Raw genomic sequence first — 25345 nt, forward strand, 5'->3', positions numbered from 1 at the left:
AAAACCTTCAAACGCAGGCTTTACAGTAGGAGCTGCTCTAGTCTGGTTGTTGGGTCATTGTGTCGTTGCTTATTCTCATTTAAATGGCAGCAGATCCCAGCTCCTGGAGACTGTGTCTGTCTGTCTGTATGTCTGTCTGTCTGGTGCTGCTTGCCTCAGTGCCTGCTAATAAACAAGTATGTTCAGTAGGTAATTAGTGTGAGTGTGTTGCACACCTCCATCTATATTAGAGGTGTTAGCCATGACAGGATTCCATAGGTACATCTAGCCTCAACCTATATTAGAGGTGTTAGCCATGACAGGACTCCATAGGTACATATAGCCTCAACCTATATTAGAGGTGTTAGCCATGACAGGACTCCATAGGTACATCTAACCTCAACCTATATTAGAGGTGTTAACCATGACAGGACTCCATAGGTACATCTAACCTCAACCTATATTAGAGGTGTTAACCATGACAGGACTCCATAGGTACATCTAGCCTCAACCTATATTAGAGGTGTTAACCATGACAGGACTCCATAGGTACATCTAACCTCAACCTATATTAGAGGTGTTAACCATGACAGGACTCCATAGGTACATCTAGCCTCAACCTATATTAGAGGTGTTAGCCATGACAGGACTCCATAGGTACATCTAGCCTCAACCTATATTAGAGGTGTTAACCATGACAGGTTTCCATAGGTACATCTAACCTCAACCTATATTAGAGGTGTTAACCATGACAGGTTTCCATAGGTACATCAAGCTTCCAGCTGCTCAGCAGACAGGAGCTAAATAACAATGTAGTCTACATGTATTGATGCAAACCTACATCTGTCCTACAGCCTCTCTGTTCTCCTCCCTGGTTGGTTGGTTGGATGGCTGATTGGTTGGTTGGTAGGTTGGGCTCGTTTAAAGGGCAGACAACAGCGTGTTGAGCCGTGGCCTGTGTGTGATGTTAGAAGGAAAACACCTGAGCAGGACGTGAGAGAACATTAAAGACAACTAGCCTGACATGACACTTACTGCTTTGCCTCATTAGCATCTGGCTCCTGGAGCTAGCGTAGCTGCGCTGTGCCGTGGGGTTTGTGTGTTTGTGTGTGTGTATGCGTAGCCCACTACATCGCTCCTGACATGTCATGCATATTTTATAAAGCTGTGTTTTGTTCAGAAACCCATAATACCAGCCCCTGTCACCTGTTGGAGATGTGCTGTTTTCTGTTTAATACTGCAGGGTTTTACCGCTGTCACTATCAGTGAGGAGGGAGACGCTCAGAATGCTCTTTGTTAAACACACACACCGTCTTCCATCACAAACATCTACATTCCGCCACACACACACACACACACACACACACACACACACACACACACACACACACACACACACACACACACACACACACACACACACACACACACACACACACACACACACACACACACACACACACAGTGGTGGATCTCAGCCTCCTGCTGATTGTAACAGTCCACCAGAGTCCAGTTTCAGCGTGTTGTAACATGCTGACTTCTGCCATTTCCTTTGAAACCCTTTCAATTAGGAGCTCTGCACTGCCCTCAGTCTTAGAGCAAACCCAGGAGAAGACACACACATACACACACACACACACACACACACACACACACACACACAACACAAACACATACACACACCACACATACACATATACACACACACACACACCACTCACACATACACATACACACACACCATACACACACACACACACACACACACACACACACACACACACACACACACACACACACACACACACACACACACACACACACACACACACACATAAACACACACCACACATACACATATACACACACACCACTCACACACACACACATACACATATACACACACACCACTCACACACACACACACACACCACACACACGCATACACAACACCACAAAAACACAAACACATACACACACCACACATACACATATACACACACACCACTCACACACACACATACACACCCGTATATTCCTAAAAACACATACACACACAAAGCGGATAAGACACCTCTATATGCCTATTCTGCACATCCATGCTGTTGGCTCTCACTGAATATTTAATGTTCTCTTTACAATAACTGCACCATTACCTAGCACCTGGGAGGGGAGCACCCAGCTCTGGCTTAGAACACAGAAACACTGCAGAACACTGCTAAACATTACCCAGCACTAACACTGCTCTCCTGTCCTCTGTAGGAGCAACACTGCTAAACATTACCCAGCACAAACACCGCTCTCCTGTCCTCTGTAGGAGCAACACTGCTAAACATTACCCAGCACTAACACTGCTCTCCTGTCCTCTGTAGGAGCAACACTGCTAAACATTACCCAGCACTATCACTGCTCTCCTGTCCTCTGTAGGAGCAACACTGCTAAACATTACCCAGCACTAACACTGCTCTCCTGTCTGTAGGAGCAACACTGCTAAACATTACTCAGCACTAACACTGCTCTCCTGTCCTCTGTAGGAGCAACACTGCTAAACATTACCCAGCACTAACACTGCTCTCCTGTCCTCTGTAGGAGCAACACTGCTAAACATTACCCAGCACTAACACTGCTCTCCTGTCCTCCGTAGGAGCAACACTGCTAAACATTACCCAGCACTAACACTGCTCTCCTGTCCTCTGTAGGAGCAACACTGCTAAACATTACTCAGCACTAACACTGCTCTCCTGTCCTCTGTAGGAGCAACACTGCTAAACATTACTCAGCACTAACACTGCTCTCCTGTCCTCTGTAGGAGCAACACTGCTAAACATTACTCAGCACTAACACTGCTCTCCTGTCCTCTGTAGGAGCAACACTGCTAAACATTACTCAGCACTAACACTGCTCTCCTGTCCTCTGTAGGAGCAACACTGCTAAACATTACTCAGCACTAACACTGCTCTCCTGTCCTCTGTAGGAGCAACACTGCTCTCTAGGCTAGCACAGCACTAACACTGCTCTCGTGTCCTCTGTGGGAGCAACACTGCTCTCTTGGCTAGCACAGCACTAACACTGCTCTCCTGTCCTCTGTAGGAGCAACACTGCTCTCTAGGCTAGCACAGCACTAACACTGCTCTCGTGTCCTCTGTGGGAGCAACACTGCTCTCTTGGCTAGCACAGCACTAACACTGCTCTCCTGTCCTTTGTAGGAGCAACACTGCTCTCTAGGCTAGCACAGCACTAACACTGCTCTCGTGTCCTTTGTAGGAGCAACACTGCTCTCTAGGCTAGCACAGCACTAACACTGCTCTCGTGTCCTCTGTGGGAGCAACACTGCTCTCTTGGCTAGCACAGCACTAACACTGCTCTCCTGTCCTTTGTAGGAGCAACACTGCTCTCTTGGCTAGCACAGCACTAACACTGCTCTCCTGTCCTTTGTAGGAGCAACACTGCTCTCTAGGCTAGCACAGCACTAACACTGCTCTCGTGTCCTTTGTAGGAGCAACACTGCTCTCTAGGCTAGCACAGCACTAACACTGCTCTCGTGTCCTTTGTAGGAGCAACACTGCTCTCTAGGCTAGCACAGCACTAACACTGCTCTCGTGTCCTCTGTGGGAGCAACACTGCTCTCTTGGCTAGCACAGCACTAACACTGCTCTCCTGTCCTTTGTAGGAGCAACACTGCTCTCTAGGCTAGCACAGCAGCATTCACTATGGTACTGAACATTGTTTACATTATCAACAAACAACAAAGCGCTGACACAGCTTGTTTCTACTAAAGAAACACTGCACAAGGGGTTTTGAACGTTGCTGAACATCGTTCAGCCCTTTTTTCCTTTAAAATCATATTTTATTTTCGACAGCATCTTTGGTTTGAATGTTTTCTTTATGTACACCTTCACGGAACAGTTTGTCTTGGGAGCATATAGGTTTTGTGGACATTTAATTGTTTTCTCCTATTGAACTCAATCTTAATCTTTATACATTTGTCCTGCAGCTGATCTAGTGGCTGGTTTATGTAGTTAAAGTTATTCAGTCAGAACATCAGCTTGGTACACTATATTCAATCCCAGGCTACAGTACTCCTTTTCCAGATCACTGCACTCAATAGTGGCAAGACGAAGACTTTAGATCTGTTGAAAGACCTCAGTCTGAAGGGGAACACTGTTGTTCAGTTCTAGTGTGAGGTCTTCTTTATGTGTCTCCCGTTGCTTAAATTGGAATAACTCTTTATGGCAGTGTGTGGATTACCGCTATCTCAATACCCCTGGTTTGGTTGGTTGGTTGGTGTGTGTGTGCATGCGTGTGTGTGTGTTTTCGTTTGAGAGAATCCTGGGTCTGAATATTCTCTTCCTGTCTGTTGACTGTCTGTTGACTGTCCGTTGACTGTCCGTTGACTGTAGGTTTCGTCTGAGGGGGATGTGGTTGAAACGCTGTCAGACCTGTTATTTCTTTACTCACTGGTTCACATATAGTACCGTACAATATAATAAACTGGATGGCTGATCTCACTGGCCATTTTAGTATGCAAATCTTGGTGGGGGAAAGATGTAATGTGGGATGCATGCCAGCAAAGCCACTACACAACACAACACTGAACAATACATGAATTGCACTATAACGGTGACAAACGGTGCCCACAAACTGAAAGGGCCGACATAAAGCTGCCCCAACAGTAGAGTTCCAACAGCAGAGACCCAACATCTTACCACTGCTACACCTGGCAATCAGCGGAGCCTTGTCTGGCAGCGAAACAGTTCATTCAGCCTCATTTACTGCCTTTAAAAAAAATATTGCTGATATTTTTTTGAGATGTACAGTACAAACTATGGCATAAGCGGACGACAAGCAGATAAGAGGCAATGCGTAATTTTGATTCAAACATTAATGAGCGAGCTAGGATGGACGTAGTCAATATAACTATTTGTTCAGCACTTTTGAAATGTACAACAACAGAATTCAGAACATGGGCCGTACTTACAGTGTTCTCCCTGTACACCAAGTCAGAACCGTAGGATAGCTCTTACAATATTCAATGATTATCTAGCCTAAACAGGTTATAGGCTAGATATGCACCACCAAGTCAAAACAGTAGGTGAAATTAATAGGTCAAAATAGACCAAATTATTAGGGTGAGGCACATGGACTAGTAACAACTTACTACACAACATACACTTAGTATTACTTTCTTAGCTACAGTGTACATATCTCCCTGTGTAACGGTTCTCTTTTGGTAAAGGAGAGTCGGACCAAAATGCGGCGTGTAGATTGCGATCCATGTTTAATCAACAAACGTAAAACACGAATCAATACAAAAACTACAAAAAACAACAAACGTGGAAACGTAACGAAAACCGAAACAGCCCTATCTGGTGAAAACACAGAGACAGGAACAAGGACACTAAGGACAATCACCCACGAAAAACTCAAAGAATATGGCTGCCTAAATATGGTTCCCAATCAGAGACAACGATAAACACCTGCCTCTGATTGAGAACCACTTCAGACAGCCATAGACTTAACTAGAACACCCCACTAGCTACAATCCCAATACATACACACCACATACAAAAACCCATGCCACACCCTGGCCTGACCAAATACATGAAGATAAACACAAAATACCTCGACCAGGGCATGACAGAACGCACCTCAAAACAATAGGGAGGGTTCGGGTGGGCGTCTGTCCATGGTGGCGGCTCCGGCACGGGACGTGGACCCCACTCAATCAATGTCTTAGTCCCCTCTCCTCGCATCCTTGGATAGTCCACCCTCGCCGCCGACCATGGCCTAGTAGTCCTCACCCAGAACCCCACTGGACTGAGGAGCAGATTTGGACTGAGGGGCAGCTCGGGACTGAGGCAGCTCGGGACTGAGGGGAAGCTCGGGAGTGAGAGGAAGCTCAGGAGTGAGAGGAAGCTCAGGAGTGAGAGGAAGCTCAGGAGTGAGAGGTAGCTCAGGCAGGTTGATGGATCTACCAGATCCTGGCTGGCTGGTGGTTTCGGCAGATCCTGGCAGACTGGCAGATCTCGGCTGACTGGCAGATCCCGGCTGACTGGCGGATCCCGGCTGACTGGCGGATCCTGGCTGACTGGCGGATCTGGCGGATCCTGGCTGACTGGCGGATCCTGGCTGACTGGCGGATCCTGGCTGACTGGCGGATCCTGGCCGACTGGCAGATCCTGGCCGACTGGCAGTTCTGGCAGATCCCGGCTGACTGGCGGATCTGGAAGAGTCTGGTTGACTGGCAGATCTGGAAGAGTCTGGTTGACTAGCAGATCTGGAAGAGTCTGGTTGACTAGCAGATCTGGAAGAGTCTGGTTGACTAGCAGATCTGGAAGAGTCTGGTTGACTAGCAGATCTGGAAAAGTCTGGTTGACTAGCAGATCTGGAAGAGTCTGGTTGACTGGCAGATCTGGAAGAGTCTGGCTGACTGGCAGATCTGGAAGGGTCTGGCTGACTGGCAGATCTGGAAGAGTCTGGCTGACTGGTGGATCCTGGCAGACTGAAAGATCTGGCTGCTCCATGCTGACTGGCGGCTCTGGCTGCTCCACGCTGACTGGCGGCTCTGGCTGCTCCATGTAGGCTGACAGCTCTGGCGGCTTCTTACAGACTGGCAGCTCTGGCGGCTCCGTGCAGACTGGCAGCTCCTTGCGGACTGACAGCTCCTTACAGACTGACAGCTCCTTGCAGACTGACAGCTCCTTGCAGACTGACAGCTCCCTGCAGACTGGCAGCTCCTTGCAGACTGGCAGCTCCTTGCAGACTGGCAGCTCCTTGCAGACTGGCAGCTCCTTGCAGACTGGCAGCTCCTTGCAGACTGACAGCTCTGGCTGCTCCATGCAGAATGACAGCTCCTTGCAGACTGACAGCTCCCTGCAGACTGGCAGCTCCTTGCAGACTGGCAGCTCCTTGCAGACTGGCAGCTCCTTGCAGACTGACAGCTCCTTGCAGACTGGCAGCTCCTTGCAGACTGGCAGCTCCTTGCAGACTGACAGCTCTGGCTGCTCCATGCAGACTGACAGCTCTGGCTGCTTCATGCAGACTGACAGCTCTGGCTGCTCCATGCAGACTGACATCTCTGGCTGCTTCATCCAGACTGGCAGCTCTGGCTGCTCCATGCAGACTGACAGCTCTGGCTGCTTCATGCAGACTGGCAGCTCTGGCTGCTTCATGCAGACTGACAGCTCTGGCTGCTCCATGTAGACTGGCATCTCTGGCTGCTCCATGCAGGCTGGCAGCTCTGGCTGCGCTGAACAGGCAGGAAACTCCAGCAGCGCTGTAGAGGAGGAAGGCTCTGGCTGCGCTGAACAGGCGGGAGACTCCGGCAGCGCAGGAGAGGAGAAAGGCTCCGACAGCGCTGGAGAGGCGAGGCGCACTGTAGGCCTGATGCGTGGTGCTGGTACTGGTGGTACTGGACCGTGCAGGCGCACTGGAGCTCTTGAGCACCGAGCCTGCCCAACCTTACCCAGTTGAATGCTCTCGGTCGCCCTGCCAGTGCGGCGAGGTGGAATAGCCCGCACTGGGCTATGCAGGCGAACCGGAGACACCGAGCGCAAGGCTGGTGCCATGTAAGCCGGCCCAAGGAGACGCACTGTGGACCAGATGCGTAGAGCCGGCTTCATGGCAAGACATTTTTGGGGCTGACTCTCAGGCTTCCATCCGCGTCGCCGTGCTGCCTCCTCATACCAGCGCCTCTCCGCTTTCGCCGCCTCCAGTTCTTCCTTGGGGCGGCGATATTCTCCAGGCTGAGCCCAGGGTCCTTCACCGTCCAGTTCGTCCTCCCATGTCCAGTCCTTCTCTCGCTGCACCTTGGGGCGGCTACACTCCCCTGGTTTAGCCCAGGGTCATCTCCCGTCGAGGATTTCCTCCCAAGTCCAGAAATTCTTGTCGCGCTGCTCCTGCTGCTGCTGTTGCCTGTTACCACGCCACTTGGTCCTGTTGCGGTGGGTGATTCTGTAACGGTTCTCTTTTGGTGAAGGAGAGTCGGACCAAAATGCGGCGTGTAGATTGCGATCCATGTTTAATCAACAAACGTAAAACACAAATCAATACAAAAACTACAAAAAACAACAAACGTGGAAACGTAACGAAAACCGAAACAGCCCTATCTGGTGAAAACACAGAGACAGGAACAAGGACACTAAGGACAATCACCCACGAAAAACTCAAAGAATATGGCTGCCTAAATATGGTTCCCAATCAGAGACAACGATAAACACCTGCCTCTGATTGAGAACCACTTCAGACAGCCATAGACTTAACTAGAACACCCCACTAGCTACAATCCCAATACATACACACCACATACAAAAACCCATGCCACACCCTGGCCTGACCAAATACATGAAGATAAACACAAAATACTTCGACCAGGGCGTGACACCCTGGCATATTACATCATTTATGCAGCAGCATACAATACATTTTTGGATTCACCTTGTTGTGCTGTGTTCAGGAAGGTGGTTGCCCAACGTGGGCAAATTTTGTCGTCCACATATGTCATCAAAGTCTGTCATTCTCTGGATGCTTTCAAAACAACTGGGAACTGGAAGAAAGGATTTTCCAGTAGATTGTCCACGTGATTCATGATGATAACTGCTACCTAAGATTTGGAAAGTATGATGTTGACATGATCAGTCCAATCAAAGCTACTGTACATATAACGTGATTTGACGTCCTTTTATCTGTGGCCAATGACCCTGAGCCTTCTTGGATGGGCACTTCTAATGTAACTCTATGGCAGCACCCAGGGGCTAGAATTTTCTATCTCTAGACATGGCGGTGACTTAGTGTTCCTATGAGTGACAGAACACTGAGCCAATCACGGCACAACGCTCCGTATTTTCTGCTGGCTAGCCCCACCACCACAGAGAGCACTGAGCCAGGCTGAAACACCTGCATTTTGAAGCTGACTTACTGAAGAAAACAAAAAAGAGACCATGTTCGTATGCGACTTTATTAACTCAATAATATATATATATTTTTTTGCATTGTTTGCAAACTGATATGTGACACGAATTAATGCCAAAATAACATGCAAACAGGAAAGCTGTGACTGATGTGACAGGAGTTGGTTGATGGGAGTGTGTTTGTGTGTATCCTGTCTAACCCACTCCTTCTCTTTCCCCAGGTAGGGATGTGGGAGAACGGTAAGTTGGATTTGGTTTATCCAGCGTGGTCGCGTTACGGTCCATTCCTCCAACCGCCTGATGGCGCCCAGCACCTGCGCGTGGTCACTCTGGAGGAACGTCCGTTTGTCATCGTGGAGCTGGCTGACGCCGCCTCCAACACCTGCATCAGAGACTCTGTACCCTGCCGACGACCCCTGAACGCCAGGTCAGAAGGCAGGGGTGATGGGTCAAATTAGACAATTATGTTCCTGTCCAATACACAATAAAATACATTCCTTAACCCGGGACACTTCATCAGGGGACTGTCCAGCGTCTTGGAGGACATAGTAAAATACGGATCATCCCCTAGTGACACACATACAGTACAGTGGCAACAAGACCCCCCTGGAGCCAAACACATCAGCAAAATGGAACTGTCGTTTTTCACAGATCAACCTTCATAATATCATGTGTCTCCAGTGTAATGATCACGTGGTGTCAACATATGACATAATCACTTTCATGGTGTATTGAACACAAACAAATCCCATATTAACCCTCCACTCTCCACATTACCTCTCATCCTTCGCAATCATGTAGTGGTGAGTGTGAGCCCAGATGGTAGATAGGGTTATATGTGATTCAGTTGAAGATATATGGGGGTTGAATTGGACACAAACACAATAGAGCTGCAGTAGAGGTCCACACATCACGGTTCACCACCTCTAGGAAGGATGAGAACAATTATCATGTGGCAGCACAATTTGACTCTCACTTAAAGGCATAATCCATAACTGTGATTTCCTGTATGGAGTGTGACCCTGACTGAGGAAGAGATACATTCTTTGTCTTAAATATAACATCTTTTAAATGTTATATATTCTCTCTCTCTAACTCTCTCACTCACTCACTCACTCACTCACTCACTCACTCACTCACTCACTCACTCACTCACTCACTCACTCACTCACTCACTCACTCACTCACTCACTCACCCTCTCACTCACCCTCTCTCTCTCTCTCTCTCTCTCCTGCACCTCGTCTCCCTCTTCCTTCCTCCAGTATTCCTGTCCAGGATCCCCCAAAGAAACAGTGCTGTAAGGGCTTCTGCATCGACATCCTCAAACGATTGGCCAAAATCGTGGGTTTCACCTATGACCTCTACCTGGTGACCAATGGAAAGCACGGGAAGAAGATTGATGGAGTGTGGAACGGCATGATTGGAGAGGTCAGTAAAACATGAATGATTGATTAGACATTGATTAGACATTGGTAGGCTACAGTACGTCATTCTTCTTAACCATAATAGTTGTTGGGAAAAGGTCAAAGCTACTTTCCACAGCAGCTGTCGCCAGAGAGGAGAGGAGCACTGAGACAGCTGTCGCCAGAGAGGAGAGGAGCACTGAGACAGCTGTCACCAGAGAGGAGAGGAGCACTGAGACAGCTGTCGCCAGAGAGGAGAGGAGCACTGAGACAGCTGTCGCCAGAGAGGAGAGGAGCACTGAGACAGCTGTCGCCAGAGAGGAGCACTGAGACAGCTGTCGCCAGAGAGGAGAGGAGCACTGAGACAGCTGTCGCCAGAGAGGAGAGGAGCACTGAGACAGCTGTCGCCAGAGAGGAGAGGAGCACTGAGACAGCTGTCGCCAGAGAGGAGAGGAGCACTGAGACCTGGCACACTGCATGCTGCCATTACAAATAACATTTGATTGATTGGATGGCTGATGATTGATGGATTACAGTGAGGTCACATGACTGAGGCCCTCTGGTTCAGAGGTCATGATTTATGGAAGTTAAGGACCTCGTAAGGTGGTATTTCTTCCTGGTTGGAAGGTCAGGCTTGCTGTTTCTGTGTGTTTCACTGTTGTACGACTATAGCTCAGCATGAGAATGTACGTGTGTGTAGCACTGCGCATGTTTTTGTGTTGTTCCTCAGTGTGTGTGTCGATTGCTGTAGCATAACTTAGTGTGTGTGCATGTGTGTGTGTGTGTGTGTGTGTGTTGCTGTGTGTGTGTGTGTGTGTGTTTGTGTTTGTTGGCTGTGTATGTTCAAGCGTTCCCTGGCCTATGCTGCTGCCTCCGGGGCAACCAGTTAAACACTGGGTGTCACATCAGTCGCAGACAGAGTTATGGGCTCTTAACCACAGCAGTCACAGACATACATTGTTTAGTAGACACACACACACACACACACACACACACACACACACACACACACACACACACACACAGGCACGACTTACCCACACTTACATTTGATTCATTTTGCAGGCGCTCTTATCCAGAGTGATTTAGTGACACACAGAACACACTGAAGCACGGCTGCACGCAACATTGACAAGCATGTGCACACAAACATACAAACAATGTTTCTTCTCTTTCTCTTCGCCCTTTGTCTTCCTCATAGACACAGACTGACACATGGTCACAGTCACAGACACCGGGAACGTGTCCTGCGCACACACACACACACACACACACACACACACACACACACACACACACACACACACACACACACACACTAACACGCGCAGACACACACACACACACACACACACACACACACACACACACACACACACACACACACACACACACACACACACACGCATACCATACCGGCACACACACACATACACACACACACAAACCAGCACACACACATGCACATACACACACACACACTGTGAGCGAGTGGGGCAGGGGGGTGATTTTTGGTGGAAGTGTCCCGCTGCACCTCCTCAGGTCCCACGGGGAACGCTGGTACAGCCTGGTTGTCATGGCAGCAGAAACAATCTCACTCCCTACTCTACTTATTCTTTATCTGCCATCTTTATGACTTGAACCAGGGCCAATGGTGTCTATCCACCTATATTCACATGCAAATGGTGAAGTGTGTTTTATTTTCTCAGGCTAGTTTCTGTCTTTTGATCAGATGTTTCAAAGCCTGCCGTTCTTTGATCAGGTAGCTAATCCAGAGACTTGAACAGGGGAGTGTGTGTTGCATTGCTGCTCGCTCACCCTTTTCTGCTGATAAACTCTGAAATGAGAAGGTGCCGTGTCTAACGTAGATTAACATGTCACTTATTCAATCAGCCGACACAGCAGTTTTTGATTTATATGGGGGAGGGGGGGGGATAACTCACTTTGTGTGATGAAGAGATGCGTAGCAGGAGACACGTGGCTGGTGTTTACACTGTGTTGTAGCCCATTCAGCAGACTACATAAGGTGCTAACCCATATCTAGGGTCAGACAGGTTAAAGGTCAGGGATCATCAACTATATTCAGCCTCGGGTTGATTTGTTCTTGAGCGGATGGTCGGGGGGCAGTAACAGAATTACAAATCATTTGTTGACTTGGGGGACCAAATAAAACCACACGCGGGCCAAATTCGGGCTGCGGGCCGCGAGTTGGGGAACCCTGTTATAGGTGTATGGACGAGGCGAAAGGGGATAGGCGTTGTTTTTATACCTGTGTTATAATAGTGTGTTTTGAGGCCAGTGTGCCCCTCTATCTCTCTGACTGTAGTTTATCCTATAATAATGTGTTATAAGGCCTGTGTGCTCCTCTATCTCTCTGACTGTAGTTTATCCTATAATAATGTGTTATAAGGCCAGTGTGCCCATCTATCTCTCTGACTGTAGTTTATCCTATAATAATGTGTTATAAGGCCAGTGTGCTCCTCTATCTCTCTGACTGTAGTTTATCCTATAATAATGTGTTATAAGGCCAGTGTACCCCTCTATCGCTCTGACTGTAGTTTATCCTATAATAATGTGTTATAAGGCCAGTGTGCTCCTCTATCTCTCTGACTGTAGTTTATCCTATAATAATGTGTTATAAGGCCAGTGTGCTCCTCTATCTCTCTGACATTAGTTTATCCTATAATAATGTGTTATAAGACCAGTGTGCTCCTCTATCTCTCTGACTGTAGTTTATCCTATAATAATGTGTTATAAGGCCAGTGTGCTCCTCTATCTCTCTGACTGTAGTTTATCCTATAATAATGTGTTATAAGGCCAGTGTGCTCCTCTATCTCTCTGACTGCAGTTTATCCTATAATAATGTGTTATAAGGCCAGTGTGCTCCTCTATCTCTCTGACTGTAGTTTATCCTATAATAATGTGTTATAAGGCCAGTGTACCCCTCTATCTCTCTGACTGTAGTTTATTCTATAATAATGTGTTATAAGGCCAGTGTGCTCCTCTATCTCTCTGACTGTAGTTTATCCTATAATAATGTGTTATAAGGCCAGTGTACCCCTCTATCGCTCTGACTGTAGTTTATCCTATAATAATGTTTTATAAGGCCAGTGTACCCCTCTATCTCTCTGAATGTAGTTTATCCTATAATAATGTGTTATAAGGCCAGTGTACTCCTCTATCTCTCTGACTGTAGTTTATCCTATAATAATGTGTTATAAGGCCAGTGTACCCCTCTATCTCTCTGACTGTAGTTTATCCTATAATAATGTGTTATAAGGCCAGTGTACTCCTCTATCTCTCTGACTGTAGTTTATCCTATAATAATGTGTTAAAAGGCCAGTGTACCCATCTATCTCTCTGACTGTAGTTTATCCTATAATAATGTGTTATAAGGCCAGTGTGCTCCTCAATCTCTCTGACTGTAGTTTATCCTATAATAATGTGTTATAAGGCCAGTGTGCTCCTCTATCTCTCTGACTGTAGTTTATCCTATAATAATGTATTATAAGGCCAGTGTGCTCCTCTATCGCTCTGACTGTAGTTTATCCTATAATAATGTGTTATAAGGCCAGTGTACCCCTCTATCTCTCTGACTGTAGTTTATCCTATAATAATGTGTTATAAGGCCAGTGTACCCCTCTATCTCTCTGAATGTAGTTTATCCTATAATAATGTGTTATAAGGCCAGTGTACCCCTCTATCTCTCTGACTGTAGTTTATCCTATAATAATGTGTTAAAAGGCCAGTGTGCTCCTCTATCTCTCTGACTGTAGTTTATCCTATAATAATGTGTTAAAAGGCCAGTGTGCTCCTCTATCTCTCTGACTGTAGTTTATCCTATAATAATGTGTTATAAGGCCAGTGTGCTCCTCTATCTCTCTGACTGTAGTTTATCCTATAATAATGTGTTATAAGGCCAGTGTACCCCTCTATCTCTCTGAATGTAGTTTATCCTATAATAATGTGTTAAAAGGCCAGTGTACCCCTCTATCTCTCTGACTGTAGTTTATCCTATAATAATGTGTTATAAGGCCAGTGTACCCCTCTATTTCTCTGAATGTAGTTTATCCTATAATAATGTGTTATAAGGCCAGTGTACCCCTCTATCTCTCTGACTGTAGTTTATCCTATAATAATGTGTTATGTGGCAGTGTACTCCTCTATCTCTCTGACTGTAGTTTATCCTATAATAATGTGTTATAAGGCCAGTGTGCTCCTCTATCTCTCTGAATGTAGTTTATCCTATAATAATGTGTTATAAGGCCAGTGTGCTCCTCTATCTCTCTGACTGTAGTTTATCCTATAATAATGTGTTATAAGGCCAGTGTACCCCTCTATCGCTCTGACTGTAGTTTATCCTATAATAATGTGTTATAAGGCCAGTGTGCTCCTCTATCTCTCTGACTGTAGTTTATCCTATAATAATGTGTTATAAGGCCAGTGTGCTCCTCTATCTCTCTGACATTAGTTTATCCTATAATAATGTGTTATAAGACCAGTGTGCTCCTCTATCTCTCTGACTGTAGTTTATCCTATAATAATGTGTTATAAGGCCAGTGTGCTCCTCTATCTCTCTGACTGTAGTTTATCCTATAATAATGTGTTATAAGGCCAGTGTGCTCCTCTATCTCTCTGACTGCAGTTTATCCTATAATAATGTGTTATAAGGCCAGTGTGCTCCTCTATCTCTCTGACTGTAGTTTATCCTATAATAATGTGTTATAAGGCCAGTGTACCCCTCTATCTCTCTGACTGTAGTTTATTCTATAATAATGTGTTATAAGGCCAGTGTGCTCCTCTATCTCTCTGACTGTAGTTTATCCTATAATAATGTGTTATAAGGCCAGTGTACCCCTCTATCGCTCTGACTGTAGTTTATCCTATAATAATGTGTTATAAGGCCAGTGTACCCCTCTATCTCTCTGAATGTAGTTTATCCTATAATAATGTGTTATAAGGCCAGTGTACTCCTCTATCTCTCTGACTGTAGTTTATCCTATAATAATGTGTTATAAGGCCAGTGTACCCCTCTATCTCTCTGACTGTAGTTTATCCTATAATAATGTGTTATAAGGCCAGTGTACTCCTCTATCTCTCTGACTGTAGTTTATCCTATAATAATGTGTTATAAGGCCAGTGTGCTCCTCTATCTCTCTGAATGTAGTTTATCCTATAATAATGTGTTATAAGGCCAGTGTACTCCTCTATCTCTCTGACTATAGTTTATCCTATAATAATGTGTTATAAGGCCAGTGTACCCATCTATCTCTCTGAATGTAGTGTATCCTATAATAATGTGTTAAAAGGCAGTGTGCTCCTCTATCTCTCTGACTGTAGTTTTTCCTCCCGTCCATCAGGTGGTGGGACAGCGAGCAGATATGGCCATCGGATCCCTCACCATCAACGAGGAGAGGTCAGAGGTCGTGGACTTTTCCGTCCCCTTCGTGGAGACGGGCATCAGCGTCATGGTCTCCCGTAGCAACGGAACCGTCTCACCCTCTGCCTTCCTGGGTGAGTGAAGGAACTGATGACTGATGAGGTTGAGAGTCAGTGTGTGGGGGTACAAGTACAGAGTCAGTGTGTGGGGGTACAGGTATAGAGTCAGCATGTGGGGGTACAGGTATAGAGTCAGCGTGTGGGGGTACAGGTATAGAGTCAGTGTGTGGGGGTATAGGTATAGAGTCAGTGTGTAGGGGTACAGGTACAGAGTCAGTGTGTGGGGTACAGGTACAGAGTCAGTGTGTGGGGGTACAGGTATAGAGTCAGCGTGTGGGGGTACAGGTACAGAGTCAGTGTGTGGGGGTACAGGTACAGAGTCAGTGTGTGGGGGTACAGGTACAGAGTCAGTGTGTGGGGGTACAGGTACAGAGTCAGTGTGTGGGGGTACAGGTATAGAGTCAGCGTGTGGGGGTACAGGTACAGAGTCAGTGTGTGGGGGTACAGGTACAGAGTCAGTGTGTGGGGGTACAGGTATAGAGTCAGTGTGTGGGGGTACAGGTACAGAGTCAGTGTGTGGGGGTACAGGTATAGAGTCAGCGTGTGGGGGTACAGGTACAGAGTCAGTGTGTGGGGGTACAGGTACAGAGTCAGTGTGTGGGGGTACAGGTACAGAGTCAGTGTGTGGGGTACAGGTACAGAGTCAGTGTGTAGGGGTACAGGTACAGAGTCAGTGTGTGGGGGTACAGGTACAGAGTCAGTGTGTGGGGGTACAGGTACAGAGTCAGTGTGTGGGGGTACAGGTATAGAGTCAGTGTGTGGGGGTACAGGTACAGAGTCAGTGTGTGGGGGTAAAGGTATAGAATCGGTGTGTGGGGGTACAGGTTAGTTGAGGTAATATGTACATGTAGGTAGAGTTAGTAAAGTGTTCTAAGGATGTATAGGTTAGTTGAGGTAATATGTACGTGTAGGTAGAGTTAGTAAAGTGTTCTTAGGGGGTACAGGTTAGTTGAGGTAATATGTACATGTAGGTAGAGTTATTAAAGTCTTCTTAGGGGGTACAGGTTAGTTGAGGTAATATGTACATGTAGGTAGAGTTATTAAAGTGTTCTTAGGGGGTACAGGTTAGTTGAGGTAATATGTACATGTAGGTAGAGTTATTTTAATGTGTTCTAAGGATGTATAGGTTAGTTGAGGTAATATGTACATGTAGGTAGAGTTATTAATGTGTTCTAAGGATGTATAGGTTAGTTGAGGTAATATATACATGTAGGTAGAGTTAGCAAAGTGTTCTAAGGATGTATAGGTTAGTTGAGGTAATATATACATGTAGGTCGAGTTAGTAAAGTATTCCAATCTAATGTATAGGTTAGTTGAGGTAATATGTACATGTAGGTAGAGTTATTAAAGTGTTCTAAGGATGTATAGGTTAGTTGAGGTAATATGTACATGTAGGTAGAGTTAGTAAAGTGTTCTAAGGATGTATAGGTTAGTTGAGGTAATATGTACATGTAGGTAGAGTTAGTAAAGTGTTCTTAGGGGGTACAGGTTAGTTGAGGTAATATGTACATGTAGGTAGAGTTATTAAAGTGTTCTAAGGATGTATAGGTTAGTTGAGGTAATATGTACATGTAGGTAGAGTTATTAAAGTGTTCTAAGGATGTATAGGTTAGTTGAGGTAATATGTACATGTAGGTAGAGTTAGTAAAGTGTTCTAAGGATGTATAGGTTAGTTGAGGTAATATGTACATGTAGGTAGAGTTATTAAAGTGTTCTAAGGGGGTACAGGTTAGTTGAGGTAATATGTACATGTAGGTAGAGTTATTAACCTTTATAGCGCATGCGTTCCGCTAGCGGTACCCCTCGACAAAAAGCAGAAATATAGATAAAATTAATCACTAACCTTTGATGATCTTCATCAGATGACACTCATAGGACATCATGTTACACAATACATGTATGTTTTGTTCGATGTGCATATTTATATCCAAAAATCTCAGTTTACATTGGCACGTTACGTGCAGTAATGTTTTGATTCCAAAACATCCGGTGATTTTGCAGAAATACTCATAATAAACATTGATAAATGATACAAGTGTTATTCACAGAATTAAAGATAGACTTCTCCTTATTAATGCAACCGCTGTGTCAGATTTCAAAAAAACTTTACGGAAAAAGCATAATCTGAGATTGGCGCTCAGAGCCCATTTCAGCCAGAGAGATATCTGCCATTTTCAAGTCAACAGAAGTTAGAAATAACACTATAAATATTCACTTACCTTTGGTGATCTTCATCAGAAGGCACTTCCAGGAATCCCAGTTCGACAATAAATGACTGATTTGTTCCACAAAGTTCCATAAAGTCCATAAATTATGTCCAATTATCCACTTGTTGTTAGCGTGTTCAGCCCAGTAATCCAACTTCATGAGGCGTGAGCACTTCGTCCAGACAAAAACTCGAAAAGTTCCGTTACAGGTCGTAGAAACAAGTCAAACGATGTATGGAATCAATCTTTAGGATGTTTTTAACATAAAACATCAATAATGTTCCAACCGGAGAATTCCTATGTCTGAAGAAAAGCACTGGAACGAGAACTAACTCTGTCGGGAGTGTGCGTCACGAGCCTGAGACACTCAGACCATTGACTCAAACAGGTCTCATGGTCTCCCCTCCTTTATAGTAGAATCCTCAAACCAGTTTCTAAAGACAATTGACATCTAGTGCAAGCCGTAGGAAGTGCAACTTGACTCCATAGACACTGTGTATTCGGTAGGCCAAGCTTTGAAAAACTACAAACCTCAGATTTCTACTTCCTGGTAGGATTTTTCTCAGGTTTTCACCTGCCATATGAGTTCTGTTATACTCACAGACATCATTCAAACAGTTTTAGAAACTTCAGAGTGTTTTCTATCCAATACTAATAATAATATGCATATATTAGCATCTGGGACAGAGTAGGAGGCAGTTCACTCTGGGCACGCTATTCATCCAAAAGTGAAAATGCTGCCCCCTATCCCAAAAAGGTTAAAGTGTTCTAAGTTGTGTTTATACTGAATGTCTTTGTTCCTCTCCTCTCCTCTCCTCTCCCTCAGAGCCCTACAGTCCAGCGGTGTGGGTGATGATGTTCGTCATGTGCCTGACCGTGGTGGCTGTGACCGTCTTCATATTTGAGTTCTTCAGTCCAGTCGGCTACAACCGCAGCCTTTCCAGCGGAAAGAGTAAGTGACAGAGTTCCATTAGAAAGAGGATATGCTGGGTCCAAGTTTGGAAGCCATGTTGTTTCCTAGGTGACTGAATGGATACACAATTCCATACAGTTGTTCTATATGTTCAGTGTCTCATAGATCATGTGACAGAACATTCCAGAATACCCTCCCTACACTGTGTTTGGCTGATGTACATGTCCATCACCACAGGACATTTCCATGCCTTGTTTGTGCTGTTGTTGTTGATGTTGGTTGGTCAGTCAATCAAGTATCACTGCAGAAACATTGATTGGTATGAAAGTGTGTGTATCAGTGGATGGAAACCAATATTGTCTCTCATATGTTGTATTGCAGCCCTATATGTTTAATATTGAAGCAGACATTTATTATTTAGCAGTGCAGTTTGCACCGCTGTCATATTCTGTATGATTCCTGCCTCTGTCCGATACCTCCGTGCTCTCTCTCCTTCTCTCTTTCTCTCCTTCTCTCTCTCTCTCTCTCTCCTTCTCTCTCTTAGGTCTCTCTCTCTCTCCTTCTCCCTCTTAGGTCTCTCTCTCTCTCTCTCTGTCTCTCTCTCTCCTCCTTCTCTCTCTTAGGTCTCTCTCTCTCTCTCTCTGGCTCTCTCTCTCTCTCTCTCCTTCTCCCTCTTAGGTCTCTCTCTCCTTCTCTCTCTCTCTGGCTCTCTCTCTCTCTCTCTCTCTCTCTTCTCCCTCTTAGGTCTCTCTCTCTCTCTTTCTCTTAGGTCTCTCTCTCCTTCTCTCTCTTAGGTCTTTCTCTCTCTCTCTCTCTCTCTCTCTCTCTTCTCTCCTTCTCTCTCTTAGGTCTCTCTCTCTCTCTCTCTGGCTCTCTCTCTCTCTCTCTCTCTCTCCTCTCTCTTAGGTCTCTCTCTCTCTCTCCTTCTCTCTCTCTCTCCTTCTCTCTCTCTCTCTCTCTCTTGCTCTCTCTTAGGTCTCTCTCTCTCTTTCTCTCTCTCTCTCTCTCTCCTTCTCTCTCTTAGGTCTCTCCCTCTCTCCCTCTCTCCTTCTCTCTCTTAGGTCTCTTTCTCTCTCTCTCTTAGGTCTCTCTCTTTCTCTCTCTCTCCCACTCTCTCTCTATTTTCCTCTTTCTCCCTTTCTCTCTCCCTCTATTTCTCTCCCTTTCTCTCTCCCTCTCTCTCTCTCTCTACCTCTCTCTCTCTCTCTCCAAACTTTTACAGCATGACTGCTGCGCTGTACATATTTTACCTCTCTGTCCTCCTCTCACACATTCCCTTCACCTCTCCCATCCCTCTTTCCTGTCATTTAAAATAAGGGTTCTAGTGTTTGATCTTGGTGAATATTAGACCATGAGTGGTGAAATTAAGTGTATGATTTCATCTCAGTGTTGAAAATGGTGGTGTTCAATATTTATTGAAGGTGCTTGAGAGGGAATCAGCAAGGTATTATTTACTTATATCAAATCAAAGTTTATGTGTCACGTGCACGGTATACAACAGGTGTAAACAGTACAGTGACATGCTTACCTTAAAGCTCTTCCTCATCAATGCAGTGTTCAGTACTAAAGGTAAAGAAATAGAAAATCCACAATAGGATCTTAAAAAGAGCATGGAATCAATACTAGGTCTGATCAAATAAAAACAGGAAATAAAACACAAGAATGTACGCTAACAACAAGGTCAGTACCAATACCTTATCATAAGGCATGGATCAGTCATTCCAGGGGTTTTGGAGATGTAGTTAATCTTGAGTGGAACAATGCTGTCCATAACGTTGGTTAGAGTGTGTTATACAGTAAAATGGGTTGAAAACACTATTGTTGTTGAGTCCAAAACTATAGCACTGGTTTGTCCACTACTAAGTGTATTAAAGGGAGACTGTAATTCGGATTTGCCACGACGCCCTTTATCCACTTCCCCAATGTCAGATTAAGTGATAAGATACTATTTGTATGTCTCTGTGTCCAGTATGAAGGAAGTTAGAGGTGGTTTCGCGAGCCAATACTAACTAGCGTAATGACTGGAAGACTATTGGTATCTGCTAGCATGCTGGTATCCCTTTAACACTGCAGGCCTTCATTTAAAGCTCTATTGGTATCTGCTAGCATGCTGGTATCCCGTTAACACTGCAGGCCTTCATTTAAAGCTCTATTGGTACCCCTAGCATGCTGGTATCCCGTTAACACTGCAGGCCTTCATTTAAAGCTCTATTGGTATCTGCTAGCATGCTGGTATCCCGTTAACACTGCAGGCCTTCATTTAAAGCTCTATTGGTATCTGCTAGCATGCTGGTATCCCGTTAACACTGCAGGCCTTCATTTAAAGCTCTATTGGTATCTGCTAGCATGCTGGTATCCCGTTAACACTGCAGGCCTTCATTTAAAGCTCTATTGGTATCTGCTAGCATGCTGGTATCCCGTTAACACTGCAGGCCTTCATTTAAAGCTCTATTGGTATCTGCTAGCATGCTGGTATCCCGTTAACACTGCAGGCCTTCATTTAAAGCTCTATTGGTATCTGCTAGCATGCTGGTATCCCTTTAACACTGCAAGCCTTCATTTAAAGCTCTATTGGTATCTGCTAGCATGCTGGTATCCCTTTAACACTGCAAGCCTTCATTTAAAGCTCTATTGGTATCTGCTAGCATGCTGGTATCCCTTTAACACTGCAGGCCTTCATTTAAAGCTCTATTGGTATCTGCTAGCATGCTGGTATCCCTTTAACACTGCAGGCCTACATTTAAAGCTCTATTGGTATCTGCTAGCATGCTGGTATCCCTTTAACACTGCAAGCCTTCATTTAAAGCTCTATTGGTATCTGCTAGCATGCTGGTATCCCTTTAACACTGCAGGCCTTCATTTAAAGCTCTATTGGTATCTGCTAGCATGCTGTTATCCCTTTAACACTGCAGGCCTTCATTTAAAGCTCTATTGGTATCTGCTAGCATGCTGTTATCCCTTTAACACTGCAGGCCTTCATTTAAAGCTCTATTGAGAGGACTGTTGACTGGATGCACTCATACTTTTCCAGTGAGGGACTCTCCTCCTCCTTTTCCCTCACGTCCTCCCTCTCTCTCTCTCTCTCTCTCCCTCATACCCCACCCCACCAAACTCCCTCTCTGCCCCAACCCTGGTCTCCCCCCACCCCCTCCTGTCCCTCTCTCCATCCAGAGGCAGGAGGCTCTACGTTCACCATAGGAAAGTCTGTGTGGTTGCTGTGGGCCATTGTGTTCAATAACTCGGTCCCAGTGGAGAACCCCAGAGGAACCACCAGTAAGATCATGGTGCTGATCTGGGCCTTCTTCGCTGTCATCTTCCTGGCTTCCTACACAGCCAACCTGGCTGCCTTCATGATCCAGGAGGAGTACATAGACACTGTCTCTGGACTCTCAGACAAAAAGGTAAACATAGAAGAATGATGGTGTGGTTTTTTTGTAAGGTGGGTAAGGGTTATAGGTAAGGGTTATAGGTAAGGGTTATAGGTAAGGGTTATAGGTAGGGGTTATAGGTAAGGGTTATAGGTAAGGGTTATAGGTAGGGGTTATAGGTAGGGGTTATAGGTAAGGGTTATAGGTAGGGGTTATAGGTAAGGGTTATAGGTAAGGGTTATAGGTAAGGGTTATAGGTAAGGGTTATAGGTAAGGGTTATAGGTAAGGGTTATAGGTAGGGGTTATAGGTAGGGGTTATAGGTAAGGGTTATAGGTAAGGGTTATAGGTAGGGGTTATAGGTAAGGGTTATAGGTAGGGGTTATAGGTAAGGGTTTTAGGTAAGGGTTATAGGTAAGGGTTATAGGTAAGGGTTATAGGTAGGGGTTATAGGTAAGGGTTATAGGTAAGGGTTATAGGTAAGGGTTATAGGTAAGGGTTATAGGTAAGGGTTATAGGTAAGGGTTATAGGTAAGGGTTATAGGTAAGGGTTATAGGTAAGGTTATAGGTAAGGGTTATAGGTAAGGGTTATAGGTAAGGGTTATAGGTAAGGGTTATAGGTAAGGGTTATAGGTAAGGGTTATAGGTAAGGGTTATAGGTAAGGGTTATAGGTAAGGGTTATAGGTAGGGTTATAGGTAAGGGTTTTAGGTAAGAGTTATAGGTAAGGGTTATAGGTAAGGGTTATAGGTAAGGGTTATAGGTAAGAGTTATAGGTAAGGGTTATAGGTAAGGGTTATAGGTAAGGGTTATAGGTAAGGGTTATAGTTAAGGGTTATAGGTAAGGGTTATAGTTAAGGGTTATAGGTAAGGGTTATAGGTAAGGGTTATAGGTAAGGGTTATAGGTAAGGGTTATAGGTAAGGGTTATAGGTAAGGGTTATAGGTAAGGGTTATAGGTAAGGGTTATAGGTAAGGGTTTTAGGTAAGGGTTATAGGTAAGAGTTATAGGTAAGGGTTATAGGTAAGGGTTATAGGTAAGGGTTATAGTTAAGGGTTATAGGTAAGGGTTATAGTTAAGGGTTATAGGTAAGGGTTATAGGTAAGGGTTATAGGTAAGGGTTATAGGTAATGGGTTATAGGTAAGGGTTATAGGTAAGGGTTATAGGCAAGGGTTATAGGTAAGGGTTATAGGTAAGGGTTATAGGTAAGGGTTATAGGTAAGGGTTATAGGTAAGGGTTATAGGTAAGGGTTATAGGTAAGAGTTATAGGTAAGGGTTATAGGTAAGGGTTATAGGTAAGGGTTATAGGTAAGAGTTATAGGTAAGGGTTATAGGTAAGGGTTATAGGTAAGGGTTATAGGTAAGGTTATAGGTAAGGGTTATAGGTAAGGGTTATAGGTAAGGGTTATAGGTAAGGGTTATAGGTAAGGGTTATAGGTAAGGGTTATAGGTAAGGGTTATAGGTAAGGGTTATAGGTAAGGGTTATAGTTAAGGGTTATAGTTAAGGGTTATAGGTAAGGGTTATAGGTAAGGGTTATAGGTAAGGGTTATAGGTAAGGGTTATAGGTAAGGGTTATAGGTAAGGGTTATAGGTAAGGGTTTGATTCTGATGTACTAATGTTTAAAAATATGTTCAGTTTAACATCAATTTCACTCGCAAGCACACATTGATGTCCAGGCTCCCTCTCTCTCTCTCTCTCTCTCTCTCTCTCTCTCTCTCTCTCTCTCTTTCTCTCTCTCTCTCTTTCTCTCTCTCTCTCTCTCTCTGCTTTCTGATGTTCAATGTTTTGGTAGAATATGATAGCATGGTATTTTGAGCTTGATGTTGAGTGTACTGTCATGGCCTATTACAGCTCAGTGCTTTATGGTCAATACTTTGTTGTAGTGATACTGCTCAGTGTTATGGTGATTGGACATGGCTACAGATACACTTATTTTAAAATACAACTGGATTCATACTGTTTATGTGGTTTAGCCTCTATGGTTCTCTGATGTAGAAAAAAATATACTTCCTTGTACTGTAGCAAAGCACAAGCTTATCCCCTCTCTATTCAAATATAGGCGCTCTATAGGTGCATATCGGCGTTTCCTCATAAAATAGGGATGTTTAGCCCAACTCAAACTCCCCTTTCTCACCTCTCTTTCAGTTCCAGCACCCCACAGAGCAGTACCCCCCTCTGAAGTTTGGCACGGTGCCCAATGGAAGTACAGAGAAGAACATCCGCAGTAACTACCCTGGCATGCACCATTACATGGTCAAATATAACCAGAGAGGGGTGGAGGACGCCATTAACAACCTCAAGACTGGGTCTGTCTTTCTTTCTGTCCCCTCTGGGATCTGAACTATGTCTATGAGATGATCCCCTCACTCTCACTCTTTCCCCTAAACTTCCCTCTCACAATATTAACCTCTCACCCTAAAATGTCCTCTGTCCCACCCCATCCCTCTCCTCTACCCTCTCCTGTCCTCTCTCCATCCCTCTCCTCTACCCTCTCCTGTCCTCTCTTCATCCCTCTCCTCTACCCTCTCCTGTCCTCTCTCCATCCCTCTCCTCTACCCTCTCCTGTCCTCTCTCCATCCAACTCCTCTACCCTCTCCTGTCCTCTCTCCATCCCTCTCCTCTACCCTCTCCTCCCCTTCTTTTTCCATCTCTCTCCTCTATCCTCTCCTGTCCTTCTCTCTCCATCCCTCTCCTCTACCCTCTCCTCCCCTTCTCTCTCCATCCCTCTCCTCTACCCTCTCCTCTCCTCTCCTCTACCCTCTCCTCTCCTTCTCTCTCCATCCCTCCCCTCTACCCTCTCCTCTCCTTCTCTCTGCATCCCTCCCCTCTACACTCTCCTCTCCTTCTTGCTGCATCCCTCTCCTCTACCCATCCCTCTCCTCTACACTCTCCTCTCCTTCTCTCTCCATCCTTCTCCTCTCCCCTCTCCTTCTCTCTGCATACCTCTCCTCTACTCTCTCCTCTCCTTCTCTCTGCATACCTCTCTGCTTTTCCCTCCTCCTCTCTTCTTCTCTTGTTAAATCTGCATCATATGTCTGCTGGGTTGTATAATCCTTACAGTT

At 45.3% G+C, this 25345-nt stretch overlaps 1 protein-coding gene across 1 annotated transcript in view; it reads left to right on the plus strand.

The window, feature by feature from the left end:
* The window catches only part of LOC112236426 (glutamate receptor ionotropic, NMDA 2D-like), a 78759-nt gene that overhangs the window by 31527 nt on the left and 21887 nt on the right, over nucleotides 1-25345 (plus strand). The window contains 6 exon segments of the mRNA XM_042306429.1: nucleotides 9110-9315; nucleotides 10152-10317; nucleotides 15653-15806; nucleotides 18825-18950; nucleotides 22083-22312; nucleotides 24429-24589. Of these exon segments, the coding sequence (XP_042162363.1) occupies nucleotides 9110-9315; nucleotides 10152-10317; nucleotides 15653-15806; nucleotides 18825-18950; nucleotides 22083-22312; nucleotides 24429-24589 (1043 nt within the window).

The sequence above is a fragment of the Oncorhynchus tshawytscha genome, linkage group LG03 (assembly GCF_018296145.1).
Source record: "Oncorhynchus tshawytscha isolate Ot180627B linkage group LG03, Otsh_v2.0, whole genome shotgun sequence".
Classification (NCBI taxonomy): domain Eukaryota; kingdom Metazoa; phylum Chordata; class Actinopteri; order Salmoniformes; family Salmonidae; genus Oncorhynchus; species Oncorhynchus tshawytscha.